Source organism: Passer domesticus, chromosome 7 (genome assembly GCF_036417665.1).
Source record: "Passer domesticus isolate bPasDom1 chromosome 7, bPasDom1.hap1, whole genome shotgun sequence".
Classification (NCBI taxonomy): Eukaryota; Metazoa; Chordata; class Aves; order Passeriformes; family Passeridae; genus Passer; species Passer domesticus.
The window spans coordinates 19432549-19451518 of NC_087480.1; the positions used below are offsets into that span (position 1 = coordinate 19432549).

Sequence of the window (18970 nt, forward strand, 5' to 3'; positions counted from 1 at the left end):
TGGATCAATTGTGCAGAGAGCAGTTAAACAGTGCCTGTCCTTGGAAGTTTTCAGACCAGGCTGGATAAAGCCCTGAGTAACAGGGCCTAACATAATACCTAATCCTGCAGTGACTGGACTAAAAACGACCTGAGGTCACTTCTAACGGGAATGACTGTATTCTGACATAGTGTTGTGACAGAACTACTCCTAGTAACAATCTACAAGCATTTCTGTTTGAAGGTTCGCCATCACTTATTTCCTTAGACAAAATACCCTCAACCGGTATCTGATAATTTACAAGCAAGCTTGCATTTGAAATCAAACTTCGTTGGAACTAAGTTAGACACTTACACTATCAAGTGTTGAGAGCCTGAAGTATGATTCAGCAAGGACTTTAAAAAAAAGAAAACAGACTGAAAAGTGTGCAAAACTTTATACCTGGACATCAAGCATCTCTTTAATATACATTTTACATTAAGTATACTGTGAGAATTATAAAGATCTGATTTTTGATGAACCATCAAGTATATACACTGGGAGCAAGAACTTCAATAGGCAAATGTCCCTTTCCTGCCTCCTAATCATTTCTGCATTCCTCATGGACTGACCGCAGTGCACTGAGGGCTTCCACTGTCACTGTGAGCTTTCCAATTACTGCACTGGGATCTTGTGAGTCGAAAACTAGAAAGGAAACATCAGAAAACAGCATTAGCTTTTCAACTTAAGATTTCACTTTTGTTTTGATAGTTTTATTTAGTGTTTGGACAGATTAAAGCACAACTAGCATTTGCTAAAAAAAAGGGAGAAATAAATGAATAATTTTGCAGTTCAGGTCCTCAGGCTACTGGAAATTACCCACTCCTAGACCTAGAATATACATCAATAAATGTATTTGTGTTGAAATTAATTTAGAAAGGAAACAATCAATATAATAATTGTCTATATAATGTTTTTCACAATATGTAAATAAAGATTTTCCAAATTCTATTAAACATATATCTACATACATAGGACTAGTTTTAAGTAAAAATACACCAATTAATGCTTTTTCTACACTGTGTATGATGGATGGGTCCAAATCAGCCTCAACAAATCACTCAGTGAACTGTCAACTTCAAGAGCAGACTTCAGGGGACTGTATCCTTTTTACTTAAAAGAAGAGCAGGATAATTATAGTTAATTACATCAGAGGATAACACTAATTCTATTTTCTCACTTTTTATACTGTCCTATCTCTGAGAGATACTGTTAGATGTTTTGACTACAGTATTTTTCATCCATCTTCTTGCTTAACCATTCACTTAATTGCTTCAAATGTCGCATAAACCACTTTGACATATCAGCAATGAAAGAACAAAATACGAGAAAGACATATGGTTGCAATCCTCAAAAAGAATAAAGGAAGTTTGGTATCTAACTTAAGAATGACTTTATCTTCATGCAGTAGTGTCCTCCTATGAATTTCCCCGTGTCTAGGTTTATTATTTTTCCTTAAACCAATATCCAACTCGGAGAACGTGTACAGCACTAAGCAATGCTGTTTATTGTGCCCTGACATTTAATTGACATTTGTGTTCAGATCTGAAGAATTGATCCTTTTACAATTACTTCATCTAAGAAAATATACATATATATTATTTTGCCATGATCTGATATATTTTAACATAACTCAGGGCTATAAGGTAATTTCAAATAAAATACAGACATTGGTAATACCAAATTGTTGATGAAAATTTTAATACAAAACCAATTTTTATACAGAATACATATTTATTGTCCTACCACAATGAAGCATATTGTAGAAAAGACAGAATTATAGCAGTGGACATAGCTTGAAAGTTCTTAGGTTTTATAAACTAATTTCTATGAGGTGAGAATGCTGTTTGGTTTGGGGTTTTTTAAAAAAAAAACTTTAGGGAATAATACTAATGATAGTTTTTGCAGACTTTTGCAAACAAATGTGGAAATTATTAGTTAGTATTAACGAATTTATTATTGAAACAATTACTTGCACAGTAATGCCTCAAAGCAAAGCAGAAATTCAATGAATTTTAGGCTACAGAAGTTTACAAGAAAGCGATCTTTGAAACTTACCTTCAATATCTTGCTCAATGATATCTCTTTGCTTCTGGAATATCTCTTTTAAACTAACATAAGCAAACCCAATATCCTCACATTCAAGATCCTGCTCATCTTCTGGAGGATCGCTGACCACTGTAAATTTTAGGCTAAACACACATGCACAAAAAAAAGTTATTTTGTTTTCAAAAAAGGGTCAAAAATCAAATTATAAATAATGAAAAAAGAAAAAAACACACTATTTTACAAGTTTAAAATGCATAAACACCTGTAGTGTTATGGGCAGAATATTTCCATAAATTTTGTTTCTTGGTGGTCCTCTTGCTACAAAAAAAAAAAGGGAAACTGGACTACTGATGAACTTCTGTCTTCCTATTTATTCAGTACAGAACTGAAATTTCAGCACAAGCCAAACCAGACATTCTGCTAACTGCAGGAAACAACCTACTTAGTAACACAAGGGACAGTAGTGACATGATGGCACATGTAAGAGATTAATGCTTCTCTTCTGAGAAAAAGCTCACTGCTGTTATTTTACCTTATTTTTACCTCAGGTTTGTAAAATATTTAGTATAGTTATCTGTAGCACACAGAGCAGCTGTTATTTCACTGTGCTGAGGAATCAGTCCAGTGCAGGTGGCTCAGAAGCAGCTGCAGGTAAAGCACTGGAGGAGCCCAGCCCAAGGCAAGAGGCTGTGACCCCAGTCCCCCTTGGCACAACAAAGGGCCCAGGGACCCATGGCCCAGGCAGGGGAGGGACACTCCGAGATCCAGGCAGGAAGCAGGAACTCCCAGACTTTGGGTACAGCCAGCTGAGGGACACTTCAGGACATGGCAGGAGCTGATGACCCCCAGACTCTGTCCTGTGAGGGTATGAAAGCCCACAGGTTCCTTCGTTCAGGGTCCTTACTCTGAGGCTCCAACTTGAACTGTTATTGTCTTATTTAATTACTGCACCAAAAAGGTATTTTAAGGATTTGGGACCTCTAAGACTCTGAGACTGGACACCTGCGCTGGAGTTGGTGAAGGCAACTGGTCAGACTGGACAGTGTGGGGGTGTAGCTGCCAAGGGACCTCAGTCCCAGATCAGGTGGTGAAGTGTAACTGCCACAGTAGCCCTGGATGGTTGGACAGGGAAATTTCTTTGGCAACTAAATTATCTGACAGGGAAATAAAAAGGAGTATTTTATCGTCATTATTGTTAAATCTTAGTAAAACATGCTTTAGTAGAATATGTTTAGCAATGTTCCTGATATAGATGCCAAATAAGGAATATGGAACGAAGAGAGATCACTCTCTCTTTCTCGGAGTCAATCAGTGATTTGTGAGTAAGATTTACAAATTACTCTGATACTTCAAATGCAATTAGCAGGTATCCTACTCTTCTGTAAATGGAATGGATCTTTAAATTACTAGTTGTGCCATTTCAATGAATACTGACATTCAAGAAGAAACAGAATCAAAATATGTCATTCATTCTCTCCAAATAATGCACATGGCTACCTCAATGAAAAAAAATGAGTAAGAACAAATTTATTACTATAAAATTGAACAAGTCGAATTTCTAGTCTTTCTCATATGTATTCATATAATAGATGTCTGCTACATCCATATATATACACATATACTTTTTTTTCCTTTAAATTCTGGGGCCAAGGAATACTTCCTGCAGTTCTTAAGACTCCTTTTAGTATTCTGAATTCAGAAAGCAACAAATGTGCTACTCTCCCATCACACAGATATGTGCTTTTCAAATTCGTTACTGATAGACTACTGATGATAGACTCTAGAAACTCTGTTTTGTAAAACAAAGTTGTTCAAAAAAAACACCAACAAAACAAACAACCCCTGCCCCCCAAATTAAACCACAGCACTAAACAAACATTAGATGAGTTTGTAATACTCCATTCCATAAGCACCGATCCGGAGAATAAAACTAGCAGCAGCCACATCACAATGCAGCTGTCATTCCTAGCTGAAACGATTATTTTTTTCTTGTTAGTTATCTATTAACTATGTAGGGTTACCTGGTCAGTAAAGACAAAAAGACAAACCACGAGCAATTTTTACAAAGACCTATACTAGAGGTTTTTAGCATTAATCTGTACCTGTCAGCAGGTAGATCTGGCTTTAGAAGAATTGACTTGAGATACTCCCTTTCTGCATGATTATCTTCCTTATCCACATTTATCGCTGCAAAGCAAATAAATTAATATAACTGGTTATCAATTGTTTTTCACCTATTAGAATAAAGAACATGAAGAAAAGAACAAAGTAAAATAAGCGTTTATTTAGTTTTCTTTTCTAAGGAAAAACAACAATGTTAGAATCAAATGTTAGAATCATGATGTAATGGTGTGCCCCTGGCGGGTTTATATGAACACTGTAAAAAGATACAAAACCAGCACCTAAGCATGTCACAGAGCTGCTACTTTCTATTAACGGCAACAGCAGCCATGATTTTAAAAGGGTTTTACTGCCTTGTATTTGAAGTGATTTACTATATTTTCTTCCACTAAGGAAGCTAGGGATAATGAGAATGTACGGCAAAGTGCTTGTCCTTTTTGACAGCCTCAGTAATTCAATCCCCCTCTCCTGCCACAGTATTTCAATACAAGAAATCTTCAGACCAATGAACTGCAGAAAATCTGTCATCTATACTCCCTCTCAAGTGGGCAATGCCAACATAGCAGTGATTGATGTGACATTTCTGATTCTCTTCAGTCTTCAGGTACACATTGAACAATCCAATAATCTATGAGTAAGAGAAGGATCTAAATGAGTGAATTATTTGGGAAGTTGCATTCTAAAATCAGGTTTGTAGATGGTAGCAGTTTTAAAGATCTGACTAAAACACCATTTCTGCAAAGCCAATTTTCTCTAATTATTTTAAAAGAGTGCTTAATTTGAATGTCTGTATTAAGGGTTTGTCATAAATAGCAATAACCCTAACCCTGATTCATGCACTCCAGAATACTCTCAGCTAAAAGCCCAAGACTGAAGCACTCAGGCTGAATCTTAAATGAAATAAAATTTTACCAGGAAGAAGAAGTTAATTGAAACATGATGACATAGCTGGGGAAATAATTAACAAGAGAATATAAATTATTACAATAGATCTATGTATGCTAGTAGTGTAAATATAAAGTATTAATTGGCAATGTATTAGTATGAAACAAGTATGAATTAGTTCCCCTCTTAAAAAGTTGCCATGAAAGAAACACTGAGTATTTGCAAGTAGTGATTAAGTCCAATCACATATTCTCTCTTTTCACCTAAGTTTTAGATGCACAGGTTAAAATGTTTTTCTTTTGCGAAGATGTATCATCATGTACTGACAGAAAAATTAGATCATCACACTCTTCTAAAAATAATATATAGATTTTAGTTATGTATAGTCTAATTTTGAAATTTATGCTCTAGCAGCATATTTAAATATGTTGTGATGTTACCATTTTATATACCAGCCTCCTTCGGCATTTCATTATATGCTAGATAATTGCATACTTACCTCATTTCTTAAAAATCCCTTTTAGTATTTCCCAAAATATCTGGAAAATAGGCAAATAGAGTCGGCACATAGAGAAATGCAACTATAATATACAGAAAGGAGGCTTTATTGCAGGTATTTTCATAAGAGAGAATTTAAGAGAAGAAGCAAGCCTGCTCAGAAATACACCAGACTTACCAGTGCTATAGTTATAGTGAATCCTCTTACCACCAGGTGGTTTTGGAAGTGACAGTGGGGTCTCCTCTGCAAGGAAATTGTTTAATCTGCATTCTACAAACAGCTGCTGTATTGTTTCATCTGCTGTAATTCGTGACTCAGTAAGACCAAGTGATGTAATTTTAATCTGGATTTTTTCAACTCCCTATTTAAAAACAAAATATGAACATAATACAAATGATTTTTTGTTTCTTTAAGTGTTAAGACAAAACAAACATATATATATATATATACATATATATATGGAAGTCATCAGCTTTTTATATTATTAATACTGATTGACGGACATATACCAAATGAGAATCTAAAGCTCCAGAGTTTGTAGCTAAGACTGTTGTTGCAAGAGATACTGATTTCCATTCAATGTTTAAAACATTTTTGTAGTAGTCATAGTTATAGTCTGCTCATTATCTTTAGGTAAAAATGCTATCAAAATCACAAATTCCAGCTGTCATCATTTTTACCTACATGGCAGTGATCCTGTAACTGCTTAAAATACTGTCAGTAATACAAGGGACTGAAGTTTTCAAAATAAAAGAGAATTGTTAGTACCTACTGCAGGCTATACTACAAAGAGTTCAATTAAAACCCATCAAGTCACAAAATTGTTAGGTATGTAATGTAATAATGCATTTGTAAAGAATTCAACTTCATATAGTGAACCTTCCTAGTTAAGTCCAACACACCTTACAAAGTTAATTTTAACATGTGATAATAAAAGTAATATCCCAATTGTTCTTCACTGTAGCCTTTTCTTATTGTCTTTAACTGAAGTTACTGATATTCTTCTGTTCCTTATATGAAATGGTTTCATACTGTTCTGCAAAGTCTGGAATATTTATGTACAGATAAATTTTAGCAAGCTTTATTTAGGTGGGCATGTTGGACTCAAGAGAAAGAGTCACAAATATTTCTTGTAGTTACTCTGCGAAGAAAGAAAAGCCACAATGGTTTCAAAACTGGAATATGTAGGTGAACATTCAATGATGAAAATCTTCAAAGAGCAAATAGAACACACTGAATACAGAAATGTTGAATTTTTTAAAAACTTATTTCTTTTCAATATATTACTTTCTTTTTATAACTTTATTAAAATATTTCTTCTATATGGAAACATTTTGACAATTTTCATTTCTAAACTTAAATCACTTGAAGTACTAAATCACATTCAAAGTATTAGCTTTCTATATCTATATCTAATTCAGTCAGAATTCCAAATTAATGCTCTTATTTAATATGGAGATACCTTACATTTTGCTGAGAAAATTATAAAATGAATAAAAATGAAAAGCAATGTATCCTATTGTAAAAATATCCACCATACAGAATAATTTCCATTGCTGTCAAGTCCTGTCAGTATTTGATTATGTAATTTTACCCCTTCCTTTCAAAAGACTTTTCTTTTTATTATGTATCCTATGACACTTTAACAAAAATCCAAATCTGGATCAATATTTCAATAAGGTTCTTCCACTATTCAGCAGGTTCATGGAAATTCTACCAGGGTGAAAGAAAAAATTCCACACCATTCTGTCTCTACTAAATAAAGTTTCATGGCTTTAGCAATTTTTTTTTCCTAAAATCTAGTAAGTTAAGTGGCTACTGAATGTTATTAAAGTGATGGTCTTTGACTTGAATATGCTTTTCATATTCAAATTTATAAATGAAACTAAACAAAATTAAGTATTTTATAATCAATCATACATCATAGACAAGAAGAAAAAATAAAGAAGCAACTGGTATAGCTTGATACTGGAAAATCTGTTAGATATGCCTTATGATCAATATATCTAAGAAAAAACTAGTATTGTCTAATTTGCAACATACAAATAACCCTGGTATCATCTTAAATGACTTATGTAGTGTGGCATACAATTCATGTTTATAGGGTAATTAGCACAATGATCTCCAAAAATCACAAAACTTATAGTATTTGAGTATCAGCAGGATAATTATCTCGAAAGATAAAAGGCAGTGATTTCTGATCTTAACAAAAAAGAATCCAACAGCAATTTTGACATGCTGTATTCTATAACTGACACAAGAATTCAAGCAAAGTAATGTGTATTTTAAAAATCCAACTTTTATCAAACGTTACCTTAATAGTGTATAGCTTTTACTGGTTTTATCTACTGTTCATAAACATGCACATTGTTACCAAAAACCAGATCAATGGAGGAACGTAGAAATTTATCAACGTGAAATTAATCTACATACAAAATCCTCTCAGAATTGTTCTTACATAATTTTGATAAAATAAAATACAGGGTGACTAGAAAGGTACAGAGCAACTGTATAATAGTTTGACTTAATAGTGATTACTAGTATTCATTTTAGTTCTCAAAATTACAGGTGAGATTTTTTACATTTTACTTATAAATAATGCAATCTTCAAAAGTACCTTCTGTATTTTTCTGAAGAACATATAAGTGACAGCATTTCTACAAATCTACTGTAGTTGAAGACTTGTTAAAGATTTACTTTCTACAGCTTAAAAAAAAAAAAAAGCAGTATTTCTTATACATGTTTCTTGTTACTAGTTACTTTGTCAGATACCACATACCCTTGAAAAGACCACTTAAAAAACCCTACCTCTAGGATATCACATTGCAGAACATTCAAACCTGTTAATTTGAAGTACTAGTTTTATGGCTAAGATTGTTCAGTCAACGTTAGATCTAAAACTGTGAATTTTTTTTTTTGAGACCTATCCTATTGAAATACTGTTCAAAGTAAGTTCTGCAAATTTATATCATGCTGTGCTATTTTGCATGTATGACTTTTAGTCCTGAATTGCTGGTTTTAAGAATAAGTCAAGAGAATTAATACTGTACATGTACAGCTTAACTGAAAACTGATATTGCAAAGCTACTTTTAGAGGACATTAGGCTTAAATATTTTTCTTAGTCTTACCAAATAATTGCCATGTATACTCTGACTCAGCTGCTTAATATCTGTGGATACTGGACTTGAAATAATACAGTCATCACTATCAGTTTTTATTGATTCAACAGCATCATCCTCTTGATGATCTTCTTGATCTTTAAAAAAAAAAACCAAAATTAATGCAGGTAACACCCGCTATATTTTAGACCACCTAAGACTTCATGAGAAATCTGATAGCAATAAATTTCCTTTTCTAATATAGAAAGAGTAAGTGCCAGATAAATCTTCTCTTCCTTGAAGAAGATTAACACTGTGAATCAATGACATTTAGAGTAATCTAATCTGTATTTTTTCTGGTTTGTTAAAAAGTAATAACGTTTTCCAGATGGAAACTGGCTAACAGAGTAAATCCTGAAACGAACTAAGTATGCACAACTGTTAGCTTTATTTAAGAATAAGGTCTGAATTTCCTCTGACTTCCTTTAATACCATGCATATGTGAAAGAAGAATGCACCTTTTTTCTTTAGTAAAAAGGTAGTTCTGTATGCAGGTGCATTACTTTCTGTAACTTGCAGAGCATTTATTTACATAAAGCAAATTATAAAGACAACTGGTATTCCAAATCAATATTCAACAAGTTTTTCCAATTTTTTTAATGAATTCTTATGCAAAAGCTGCCAACAAACAAACATAAAATTTTAGCATTCTGCTTCTGTTTCTATTTGAAACTTGGTATCATGGACTTGGTTATTGCTATAATAAACAGTTTAAGCTTGGAGCTGGAACAGGTTGAGCTGGCTTTTCCAGTCTTTAAATAAACCTAATAACTTTGTGTCACACATGTGATCTGGCATCCTAGGCCTCTCTCTCTGAAAGGATTCCGGTGTCACCGTTGGCTGTTATCTGCAGACAAAAAGAGCATCTTCATTAAAATAGTCTTTGGAACAGCGTAGATCTAAGGGAGAATATTAAGACATTTAAAATAGAAGCCAGGTAGCCAGGTTTCCTTTAGTATTTTACAAATCCAAGTCAGATTTTTGCAATCAATTACAATATGGCTTCCCTTTGGGAAGAAAACACATCTTATCCACCACGCAGCTTCAGCTGGAGCCTATGCCAGACATAATTTATGTCATGAAGTTTCTCATAATGAGGCAGCTTTCACTACTAGGAAGAAATGCTTATGAAAATGGAAAGAGAAAGGGTTTTTTCAGAAAATACAGCTACTTATTAATAACAATGAATTCTACCTTCTGGTTCCAATTCTTCAATTATTTCTGTCTCATCTCTAGAAGTAATCAATGTTTGGTCAGCCAACTGCTCCTCTGACAGATGAGAGAGCTCTTCTTTTTCCTGCTGAATTTCTTCAGCTATCTCCTTCACTTTGTCACCTGACAGCTGTTTAGCATCCTGTACCACATGCCACAGAAAAAGATAAACTTACAGTCCTTATAAAACTCCTTGAAAAGCAGAAGTTACTAAAGAAGTTACTAAACTCTTCAAAACTTGAAGAGTTATGGCCCACATTATCCAGAGCCTTTTAACAACTGTATTGCTTATGCAGTGCAGGGAACAATGAGAAGGTGTCAACTGCTGTAACAGATAATTAATATACAGCAGAAAGACATTTATCTAACTGCATTTGTGAAAACATAACTATTATAATGATTTTGTACCTATCAGCATATATACAGCCTGTTTGATTTCCAGTTTAATTTAATCTTTTTCTACAAGTTCTACAAGACTCAGTCAAAAAAACCCAAAACACACACTATATCCAAGAAGAACTTTTGATAGCTAAATTTACACACATAGGCCCATACATGTGAATTGATTTTGGTATGAATGTTATTATCTCAAATCTGTAGTTAGGTCATTATTATAACTGCAGTGAACCCTATGGAATTGCATTTTAAATATCAAAGTACTTCCATATTATTTTCAAATACAGATCCCTAAGTTAGAGATAAAACAAGGGGAAGCCTTTAATATACAGTAGACAATTATTATACAAAAGTAGGTATAGATTTACTGGTGGAGAAGCATTTGGACAGAAAATGCCTCCTTTGCCTCCCTGCATTACCGTCACTGGTTCTTATCCTCTGCTAGAACTTTTACATATGAGGCTAGACAATTCTCACAAGCAGTTTGGGTGAGTCAAACCATTTATCTCACCTTTTAGCGAGTCTCCTTTTTAATTTGCTTCGGCATGTATCACATTGACAAGTAATTTTATTAAGAACTAGATTCTGCTATTGAGAAAATGAACTGGAAAATGAAACAGACTTCCCATTTTAATCTGCTGACCTTCTGTTTTTCTTGCATGGACGCTTTGTTGCCATTTCATCACAAGACTCAGACATCAGAGAAGGCCATACTGTTTTCTTATTTAGGTCTAATAGTACTTTTGTCCTTAACCAGACAATGAGGCTTAGATTTTTAAAACAGCTAGAGGAGCTGCTACCCAACAATGAAGACTCCTAGTTTGTGAAAAATGGTCAAACTTTGAGAAGTTACTGTTTGGACAGCTGAAGATATTTTGTGTGTGCAACTATCCGGCTAACATTTCAGTTTTTCATATCTAAGCTCTCAAAAGATTATATTCACCAACGTTTGACTTTTTGTTTTTTAAAGCTGATAAATGCAACAGATCAACTTAATTGTTACTTCCAGTCTATACTCTATAGCTCTCAACAAAGTTTTAGTAATAGTAAACCAAACAGTAACAGAATCTGTTAATTGAAAATTGATATTAACCTTTCAAAGAATAAATCCAACTAAGTAATTTATGAAAGGAAAAAAACCCACAACTAGTTTTTAATTAATGCCATATTATTAATATTATAATTATATGTAATATGTAAACATAACCTTTTATAATTGCCTGTTGAAGAATCTACTTTTACTTACTGGACTTACTTAAAAACACAACCTATTTTTAATTCTCCAAATGCAAATTATTTTAGAAGAAAATTTACAAAACGCAGCAAATACATTTGGGTTAGTTCCATGCAGACTCTCTTAGACTCTGGAAGGAGGTACAGGTGACAGTGTAAGCCAAGTTAAGAAGTATCATTATTTTATGAATGTCTGCAATCTCAGCTTAATTTCAGAGGTGACTCTGAACTGTATCAAATTGTGCGTCTCATTAGCCCAACACTCAGGGTCTGTTTGGATTAAGCTGGTTTCTACAGAGGGATTTATATGCAGTGCAAGTGGTAACTGTAGAAAGACACTTGAATAATGCAGAGAGTTGAGAAACACAGTGTAGCGTGAGCTGACTGCTCCTGTCAGAATCTGCCCTAAGCCAGCAGAAACTGAAGCTTGTAAACTGTGGAGGACATCAAGCAGTTCTGAGGGAGTCACACAGCTATCACTGCATTGCATCCCCCACCTATACACAGTACTATGCTACCATTCATTGCCTGGGACATCACAGTATTGTGCTGCTAAAATAATCCAGTGTTCTTAATTATTAGTTCTACAAATTGCCCATATGGAGCTACAAGTAGCCTTTCATGCTTCGTTGTGCATGACAGAAATACTCAGAACTTACTGCCATCTGTATTGCACTAAGATCCAGAAAGGAGACTCTCTTGTGTGCTTGAGCTGCACGCTGCTTCTTTTTGAGTGCTGGAGTCTGTAATAAACAAATACATTGAAGAAAATTTATTGCCATCTTATTTTACAGTAAATTATGAGGAACTCTAATTTTTTTCAAAGCCAAATCTAATAGCACTAAATTAAACTCTAATCAGATACAATTTAACAGAATTTATACACAACATACTTCTCAAATTAGATCATGGAACCCATGAAGATTTTATATATAATATAAATTTACATTATGTAATAAAATAAAACATTAGAGTTACTCCAGACATAGAATATTTTCAACAGCTTAGGTTAAAAAAAAGGCCACTAAAAACTCTAGTATTTTAATTATTCATTTCAACCTGTTTGCTTTTATTTCTTAAATGACAAAGATGTTTCAAAGTCCCTTCTTTTTCTGTGGCCCTTATTTAAATGTGATTGTAAAATGAATTTTATTTTCAAAATGCTCTTCAATATTCAGCTAAAAAACTCAGTAAAAAACCCATTGTGAAGCAATCTCAATCTCATAATACTCCAATGTTAAGAACTGCAAAACCATTTGGAACAACTGCTTCACCCACTCTATGTATCTGACACCTAGTTGGTTTAAAATTCATGAATATGATACTAAAACATCTGCCACTTAGAGCTCAAGAAAATGAAATATAATGTCAAATGTTATAGTGACAATTTCAGTATATAAATAACTAAGTTTAAGACTTTTCCTCTTCAGACAAGGTATAGTTCAACTAATTCTTGATCTCTTTATATGAAAAACTGCTAATGTATTTTCCAGTTCAAGAATCTTTAACTTTCTTACACTTTGAACATATCAAGACTCGACCTAAGCTATTTGAACTTAAAAAGAAAGAACGGAACAGTTTATTTGATCAAAACTATCGCAGAATCACAGAATTCTGGCTTGGATTGGAAGGGAACTTAAAATTTAGTTGCAAACTCCCTGCCATGGGCAGGGACACCTTCAAAGTAGACCAGGTGCTCCAAGCCCCATCCAACCTAGCCTTGGACACTTCCAGGGATGGGGAAGCCCCAGCTTCTCTGGGCAACCTGTCCCAGTTGAAGGAATGGCTGGAGTAGTGTCAGGAGAGGGACAGAAGCTGGACATCAGGAACAGGTTCTCTGCACAGAGTGTGCTCGGGCACTGAACAAGCTCCCCAGGGAACGGTTATGGTCCCAAGGCTGCCAGAGCTCCAGAAGCATTTGGGCAATTGGGATTGTCCCAGTTTGCATTTGGGATTGTTGAGGTATCTGTGCAGGGCCAGGAGGTTGACTCATTGATTCTGATGAGTGCCCTCTAACTCAGCCTATGTTTCTATGAAGAATTTCTGCCTTCTAATCTAAATCAACTTTCCTCGAATTTAAAGCCATTCCTCCTTGTCCTATGCCCTTGTGAAAAGCCTCTCTCCAGCCTTCTTGTAGGCTTCCTTAGGACTGGAAGACTGCAATTAGGTAACCCTGAAGTTACTCTTCTCCATGAAGTAATTCTCTCTACCAAGTACCGACCCAAACATACCTTGGAGAGTTGCTCATGTTCCCTAAAACTGGGGGTTATATATCCCAGATCCTTTGACCTCTGTTTGTAGGGAATAATAGCTTGGTTCATAGGAACTTGTAACCTGATCCAGTATTCTACGGTACCATAATCTTGAATGTGTCCTTTTTTTCCTAAGGAATAAATAGGGGATTGCATTAATTTTCTTTTCATCATTAAGGTATGTTACTCAAAAGCTAGGAAAAACCACAAATTCAAGATTTACAGAACAGCTACAAATTAAAGATTGTGCCGATGCATTACACCAGTACTTGTGATGTGAGATCTGTAGTTCATGTTAGAAACAGAAACGATACCTCAGGCTCCCATTGTATGATCCAAAATCAAAACAGGCACATTTTTCCCTACTTATGTATTTACTACAAGTTAAATCGAAGTTCAATATTTTTATCTCCTTAAGGCAAATAAAGTTTAGGACATTTTTGTTTGTTAACCGTTAGAAGTGTCCCAAAAAGTGGTATGCAATTTAAATTACTGGCAAAGGTACCACTTCACAATGCCTTATTAAACAACAGTAGGCAGCTAAGAGGTCACTGAATATGCTGGTCTGACAAAATGCTTCTAGAAGAAAAAGTAAGCTGCAAAGAACATTCAAGACTTCTTAGAAGTGTCTTGTCCAGGATACCTTAAAATTATTTTAATATAATTAATATGAATGTGCCTAAAATAATCCACAAAATGTAAACACCTCCTAGATTGTGCTACTATATATATATATATATCTATATAAAGAATCATAATCACCATAATTTGTACCTTTTTCACTATTATATGGCAAACTTTGTCCTACCAGTTTAGATTACACCATTTCTTCCTTTGTTTATGGATAAGGAAAGAGGGATATACTTATGACATTCAGCCCAGATACAAAGCATTGATGTTTGATATGGGCGAAGTGGGGGTGCCTCCTTTTTTGTTTTTTTTTCCTCTTGCCCTGTGGCTGTATGCCGTTATGTGCAAAATTGCACCCATCCCAGCTTTCCACAAGTGTTGGCAGAACCACAAGAACAAGCTGCACATCCAACAGAAAACAGCCTTCTTGTAAACACTTTTTTTTACCTTTTGAAAGAGTAATGCACATATTCATTTTTGGTCAAATATGCATTATTTACCACTTGCAATATAGTGACACACAAACAGAAAACTTTGCGATATCTTAACTACCAACTAAATTTGCTGTGTTGTAGATCTTGCCATCGTTTTCCAAGATTTCATGGAACTTAAGCTGACAAGAAGCAATTGTTTCATAATCTATGCCGTATGCACGATGAACCTCCAGTGTGACGCTGTTTTCCTGTACATAGTGAAAGAAGCTATCATCAGACTGCACAAGAAACTGAGAAGTGAAGTCATATGATGGAGTCTTCCCATGAACTACTGGGGTTATCTGAAGTTCAAAGTCATAGAATGCGTAAGTACAAAAGGTTGCAGGCTCCCAGTCACCAAAAGTGTGCATAGCTTCAGAAGAGAAGATCACTTTGCTGATATGAATTTCAAAAAGGTTCTCTCCTCTTTCTAAATGAACAGTTTCAACAAATCCACCCACTGGATCACTCGGCAATACCTCTTGTCTGGACTTAAGTGGTTTTGTATCATACACAATGTCTCTTAGTTGGGCTGCAACAGATAAAATAGAGTTATAATATGACTGTCTTTTTAAAAACTCAAATACAATTGATGACTGAGAAGAAAGGATAAAAGTATAATTCAATTATATTAACAATGTTACTTTCATAAAGGCATTATCAAAAATAATTCATATACGGAATGCCCACTGAGCACACTGGCAACAATCAAGAATATTTCCTCAATGGAGCTGCCTCAGTATGCATAGACACAGACCCTCTAACAGTTATTATCAGGTTATAAGGGAGTGAAAAGGTAAAATTCAGAAATCTTATGCCATATTCAAAGTAAGTATCACTATGCAAATGTAGCAGAGATTTAAGATGCGCATTTTTATAGGGTTGATCTAAATTTGCCAGAGAAAGAAATAGTACGTCTGACTTTTAACATCTGTTACATCTTGAATGGATAGAACTATCAGCAAAGACCTTCACGTGCTTCCCACCCTCAGGTGATAAGGGGTTAATAAGTGGTTAACACGGGCTGGATGGGGCTCTGAGTAGCCTTCTAGTAGAAGGTGTCCTGCCCCTGGCAGGGGTTTGGAACAAGACTGGGATTCCAGCCCAAGCCATGCTGGGATTGTATGATTCTAAGAAATCAAACTACACGCTTACAGAATTAGGACATAAACCATGATGCAGTAGATGGAACATGGAGACAAAATGTGAAAATTGTTTCAGCATCAGAGTTTGTAAAATATCCTATTTGAGGCTTCCTATGCACCTTTTACACAGTGAACCCACTAAAAAAATACTTGAAATTCCTCCTGTTTACATACTATGTCAGTATATTATAACAAGACTTGGGGGATTTTAATAACACAAAGTGATTCTGTAATGATAGTACTGCAAAGTAAAAGGTTGACCATAAAGGTATGATTTATTAAAAAAACCCCAAGTTTGGTTATTTTATTCTTATTCAGCAATAGCTGCAGTATGAAAACCACTTTATTGGATTTGGCTTAATTAATAACTGTCATTTAAGTCAATGAAAATTAACTGGAATAGATACCTTTCCATGAAAGAACTGACCTTTCTAGTAGTTTTAGAAATGGAAAAGAGAACAAATTTAAAATAGTAATTTGGAATAGATAAAATATTAAAAAAATAGTGAAGAATATAATTTAAAGATACCTTCTACTTTTCGGATACGTGAAGCTCTAACATCAAGAAGATGGGTATACTGTTCCAATTTTAACTCATAGTCTTTCTGTAGACTTTCCATCTTTCTTGTCATTGTTTCTACTTCAGTCTGAAAAACAATTGCGTGTAAAAAGATCTTTTGAGGATTGTCTGTACTGATGTTGCACATGCTTTTGGTACAAGTTAAAATACAGTTAGATTTGAGGAAAGAACATTTAGAGTATGCAAAAATAGCAGCAGTTTTTCACTTATCAATACAACAAATCAGTTCTAATGTCAGCAAAATCTAAAAACATCAACAGGAAAAACAGAGTAGCTTTTGTGGACAATATACCCAACAGTTTCTTTAATGATTTTGTTATTTTAAATGCTAATTAATTGAATGAAAAGTCAAAATAAGATCTGCACTATTCCAACAGTGGAAGGAGAAAAAAGACACTGAAAGCAGAGTGGTGTGGAAAAGGAAGCTTATTAGATAAGCACATTTACTATCTTACCTGTGAAGACCTGGTAGGAGCTCAGAGATAACGCTTAGAGAGAAGGCACAGTCTGAGGCTTAAGGGCAGGATGAGCTAAAAGCTACAATTTAGTCACTTGGATCTCTTATTATTTTTAACAATACCTTCAGCAACAGCAGATTTTATGTTTGGTTCCCTATGCACAGACTGGCTTTGTTGCTGAATTTTCAAGTCTTAATTATTATAAGTGTCAGAGCTACAAAGGTTAAAATGTTATTATCAGGTTATTTCCCACTGTGAGCAGAGTTTAATACCTGGTAATCTTTGCTAATTTTGTGCTGCACAAGTAACAAATTCCTTGTCTTTTCAAGTTCTTGCACAGTTTCTGCATGTCTTAATTGCAGTTCCTGCATGGAGTATTCTAAATCTTTATGGATATCATCTTCCACTTTTTTGAAGAACAGAAGGTCCACATTCTTTTGTTGCTTTTGATCCTGGAGCACATTAAAAAAAATTACAAGAAAATATTTTTGCAAAAGATTTGCATGTATTTGTGCATGGCTTAATGCCAACACTGGCTTATACTTTTGGTACAACAGTAAGGCAGTAAGCAGAACTTTATAAACTTTAAGCACATGGTAACACAAAAATAGGAATGAGGCAGACTAGAATGTGCCAAGATTGTTTTCAGCAATGTAATCTCATGATTATGAGGAACCAGTCAAAATGTATCAGATATTCAGAAGCAGTCACTCCTGTCTATCCACTGAAAATACAGATATATAAGCCTTTCTCATAATTAATAATCCAGCCTCCATAAATGTACAAACCCCGAATTATTATTCTCAAGTCTACATGCCTTCTGTAATTAATACTGGGGAGTTGGTTTTCATTGAGGTTTTCTGCTTTTTTTGGGGTTTTTAAATGACATTATGTAATCATCATTATAGTAAACACTTCCTCAAGAAAATAAAACATAAATTACCCAAACAGTGGAAACATTGCAAAATTATTTGTTCACTGATTTCTTCCTCTCACTCCATTTTTAATTTGTGCAAGAGAAAAAAGAATTGAGTATTTTCTGAGTATTTTTGGTTTTCTGTTGTAATAAACAAAGATAAGTTCCTCAGATAAGTTCCTGTGGTATTGCTATATCACATACTTGAATTTCCATGCTTATGGTATACTTGCATCAATTATAGAATTAATAAACAAAATTGGTTTTAGTAAACATTATAGGGATAACAAGATGCTGTGGTAAGCCATTTAAATGAGAGAAACTAAGTTTTTTTTTAAATGGCTATGAATCTGATTTAATTCACTTTTGTTGTTATAATGAATTATTTATATAAATTAAGATTTAATTCTGGCAATTTTTTCATCTTCCCTTCTGATTTCCTGTAACTAAAAAATGACAAGAGCACACATTTGAGCTTGAGGCATTAACTACAGAAAGATGCTCAAATAATTCAGCCCTTGAAAATTCCAGGTGTGTAGAAAGCATACATACAATGGTCAGCCAAGGGTTTAACGAAAGAAGAAAAAAAACAACAAACCAACAAAAACACCTTGCACAAACGAGAAAATAAGAGAATGCAAAGTATGGAATTCTAGAATGGTTTGGGGTGAAAGGGATCCTAAATATCATCTAGTTCCAACCCTGCATTCTTTGTAAGATACCTTTATAAGTAAGAGGGCTTCATTGAATTCTGCCACACCAACATCACTTTCCTGAAATTTAATGGAAAGGTGTTACCAGATGTGAATTGAAGAAATACATTCAGAATAACAAGATACATTCTCTCTAGACGTGACATTTTGCTTGACACCATGAATAAACACTTATGTTTCTATATTCTTTGACTATGAAGAAGTATCTGCACTATGCATAAAACATAGAGG

General features: G+C 34.3%; 1 protein-coding gene across 12 annotated transcripts in view; it reads right to left on the reverse strand.

The window, feature by feature from the left end:
• Window positions 1-396: 396 nt before the first annotated feature.
• The window catches only part of RPGRIP1L (RPGRIP1 like), a 38527-nt gene continuing 19953 nt past the window's right edge, over window positions 397-18970 (reverse strand). For 6 of the 12 annotated variants that reach the window (XM_064427410.1, XM_064427407.1, XM_064427409.1 and 3 more), the window contains 12 exons: window positions 18749-18799; window positions 17383-17562; window positions 16602-16719; window positions 15007-15459; window positions 13804-13955; window positions 12232-12315; window positions 9926-10085; window positions 8702-8829; window positions 5750-5933; window positions 4170-4254; window positions 2077-2210; window positions 397-663 (listed from right to left, as the gene is read on the reverse strand). In XM_064427410.1, the coding sequence (XP_064283480.1) occupies window positions 560-663; window positions 2077-2210; window positions 4170-4254; window positions 5750-5933; window positions 8702-8829; window positions 9926-10085; window positions 12232-12315; window positions 13804-13955; window positions 15007-15459; window positions 16602-16719; window positions 17383-17562; window positions 18749-18799 (1833 nt within the window). In that variant the 3' untranslated portion in view covers window positions 397-559. Of the gene's footprint in view, window positions 664-2076; window positions 2211-4169; window positions 4255-5749; window positions 5934-8701; window positions 9579-9925; window positions 10086-12231; window positions 12316-13803; window positions 13956-15006; window positions 15460-16600; window positions 16720-17382; window positions 17563-18748; window positions 18800-18970 lie in introns of those variants that run through there. The other 6 variants (XR_010365977.1, XM_064427415.1, XM_064427414.1 and 3 more) reach the window with 3 other exon arrangements.